Source organism: Pygoscelis adeliae, unplaced genomic scaffold (assembly GCF_000699105.1).
Source record: "Pygoscelis adeliae isolate BGI_AS28 unplaced genomic scaffold, ASM69910v1 Scaffold357, whole genome shotgun sequence".
In the NCBI taxonomy this organism is placed as follows: domain Eukaryota; kingdom Metazoa; phylum Chordata; class Aves; order Sphenisciformes; family Spheniscidae; genus Pygoscelis; species Pygoscelis adeliae.
The window spans coordinates 20,040-22,268 of NW_008825159.1; the positions used below are offsets into that span (position 1 = coordinate 20,040).

Genomic DNA, 2,229 nt, shown 5'->3' on the forward strand with positions numbered 1-2,229 from the left:
AAGGCGGCCGGGAACACCGCTCCTAAAAAGAATAATTTATCTTGATGGTTTTTGGTGGGGTCAAAAGCCACCGTGGTGCCCCCGTCGCCTGGCGCCCCGTTTACGCGAGCCCCGAGTCGATTCCCCTCAGATAAGCTGCGTTTTTTTTTAGGAGAAGCGCGTCGGTTTTGAAAGCCAGTCGGGTGGGGAATCCAGCCTGTGCTCTCGTCGGCTGCCTTCCTTGCTTAATTATTCGTCCCGTGCGCTCTGCGCTTTTAATTTTAGCTGGACCTATAGATTTTCAGCGTGTTCCTAGAGGCCGCCGTCCAGCGTAGGCCGCGTGGCTAAAACTTAGCGGGTTTGTGCCCCCCACCACGTGAGGGTTTTGGGTTTTTTTGCCCCCCCCTCGCTGTTCCCGAATCCTCCTTGGTTTATCGGCGCCGGGTTGTGAACTCCGCGCCGTAGCTTTGCGCCTGAGGTGCCCGTTGCCGCACCCCGGCTGACCGGTGTGTGCGTGTGGCCCCCCCCGCACCCCGGATCGATGCTGCTCTTCGCCTTCCCGTTCATCCGTAAAGGATGCCGGCGAGCTGAGATTTTATTCCACGTTGCTGATTTTTAAAAAAAAAAAAAAAGTTGGACGTTTCAGGGTCTGGAGCCAATCTCCGCTGTACCCCATTAGAAACACTTAAGAAATCTTTATCGATGCTTATCTCAGGGATTTCTGCTTTGAGGGTTATTATAAGGGGACTAAAAGTGCATTAAATATAGGATGATGAGTTCAGTCCCCTGTAATTAATGTCTAAACGTTACAGAAGCTCCTGCCCTTCTGAGATGATTTATTTCCATATTGTAATTTAAATCCTGGAAGGTTGAGATAATATATGGAAATGAATCGCCTCCGTATTCCACGTAACTTCCACCTCGGCACCGTGAAACTTCTGGGGGAGCGAACTCCTCCCGACTGCTTCGGGGGGCCTGGGCCCGCCCGGTCCTCCCCTGCTGTGGGGGTTTTCAGGTGCGGATGAAGGTGCACAGGGTTATCGGAGCTTATTTAATACGCTTCTATGCGCGCTCATGTTAAAGAATGTATATTAATGCCTCCTGCATCGGAATTGCTAATGAGGTTGCCAACGGGGAGTGTAGCAAGCTGTCGACGGCGCCGTTTCGTGTAGCTCTGGCCTGGTTTCGTCGTTGATAGTGCAGATTTCTCCCCATCGTCGCGCTTTGTTCGGCTGTGCTGACCTTGCTTTGCTGCTGGCAACGTTCCCGGCAGTCAGCGGGGATGCGGGGAGTGTCCGACCCGGCGTTTACGAAGTTGATTTTCAGACTTGCCCCTTTCCTCCGTCCCGTCACCGATTTTCCTTGCTGCGGTGACAGCCAGGGGAGCGATGCCGGTTTTCCTTAAACCGTGGTAGTATCGGCAGAATTGCTTGGCGTGACTTCCAGTGAGAACCTTCAAAAAAAAAACCCAAACCAAAAAAAAAACCCCAAAAAGGCTTTTTTTTTTTTTTTTAGGTCATTGCTTTTAATCTTTTACTTCAGATGGTAAAAACATTTCCGGAGCCGGAGCCCTGCCTGTGCTCTGCAAACTGCTTCCCTGGTGTGCTTCCAGCCTTGCTCTTGCAGAGCGTTAATGGGATCCGAGGCCGGGCCCGTTCCTTTCGGACCCGGGCTTTGAGTGTTTGAGCATCCCTTCACGGGAGCAGGAGCTGGGAGTTGCTGTGTGAGGCCGCCGCCTTTTTCCTTCCCGCGTGCGTTGCGGAGGGTTAAAGGAGGAGGTGCGCGTGCTCCGTGTCTGGCTAGCTAGATCCGATCCAAAGCGCAAAATAATTCCGCAGATGTTGTCCAAGCTGTTAATGCACAGACTTTTGAAATGAAACATCGTGAAGTTTGCTCTGGGTGCTGCTTGCCTGGCTCGTAGGTGGAGGTGTGGGAAGGGAAGATGGAATGCAAGCTGCTGCAGTGCTGCGACGTAGCAAAACTCCCGTAAAAATCTCCTTTCACCTCTTGCAGGCCTCAGCGTTTCAGGTGGAGGAGGAGCTGAAGGAGCAGCAGCAGGAGAAGGCGGCCAGCCTGAGACGTTTCCAGGGAGAGGTGAAGCAGCGGGTGAACCAGCAGGTCAGGATGCGAAGAAAGCAGCAGCTGCAGAAGTCCTACGAAGCGGTAAGCAGATCTCCGTCCCTGCCTCGCCAGCAGTCTTGCAGGAGAAACTCCTGAAACCAGTGTAAATCGGGGGGGGGGGGCCCCGCT

The 2,229-nt window shown here is 53.3% G+C and overlaps 2 protein-coding genes across 2 annotated transcripts in view; one reads left to right on the forward strand and one right to left on the reverse strand.

Annotated features, from left to right (window-relative positions):
• HEPACAM (hepatic and glial cell adhesion molecule) overlaps positions 1 to 1,194 on the reverse strand; it is a 6,585-nt gene extending 5,391 nt beyond the window's left edge. The window contains exon 1 of the mRNA XM_009328668.1: positions 1,108 to 1,194. Within this exon, the coding sequence (XP_009326943.1) occupies positions 1,108 to 1,194 (87 nt within the window). The remainder of the gene's footprint in view (positions 1 to 1,107) is intronic.
• A 173-nt stretch (positions 1,195 to 1,367) lies between these two features.
• CCDC15 (coiled-coil domain containing 15) overlaps positions 1,368 to 2,229 on the forward strand; it is a 12,857-nt gene continuing 11,995 nt past the window's right edge. Inside the window, exons 1-2 of the mRNA XM_009328669.1 lie at positions 1,368 to 1,373; positions 1,993 to 2,142. Coding sequence (XP_009326944.1) covers positions 1,368 to 1,373; positions 1,993 to 2,142 — 156 coding nt within the window. The remainder of the gene's footprint in view (positions 1,374 to 1,992; positions 2,143 to 2,229) is intronic.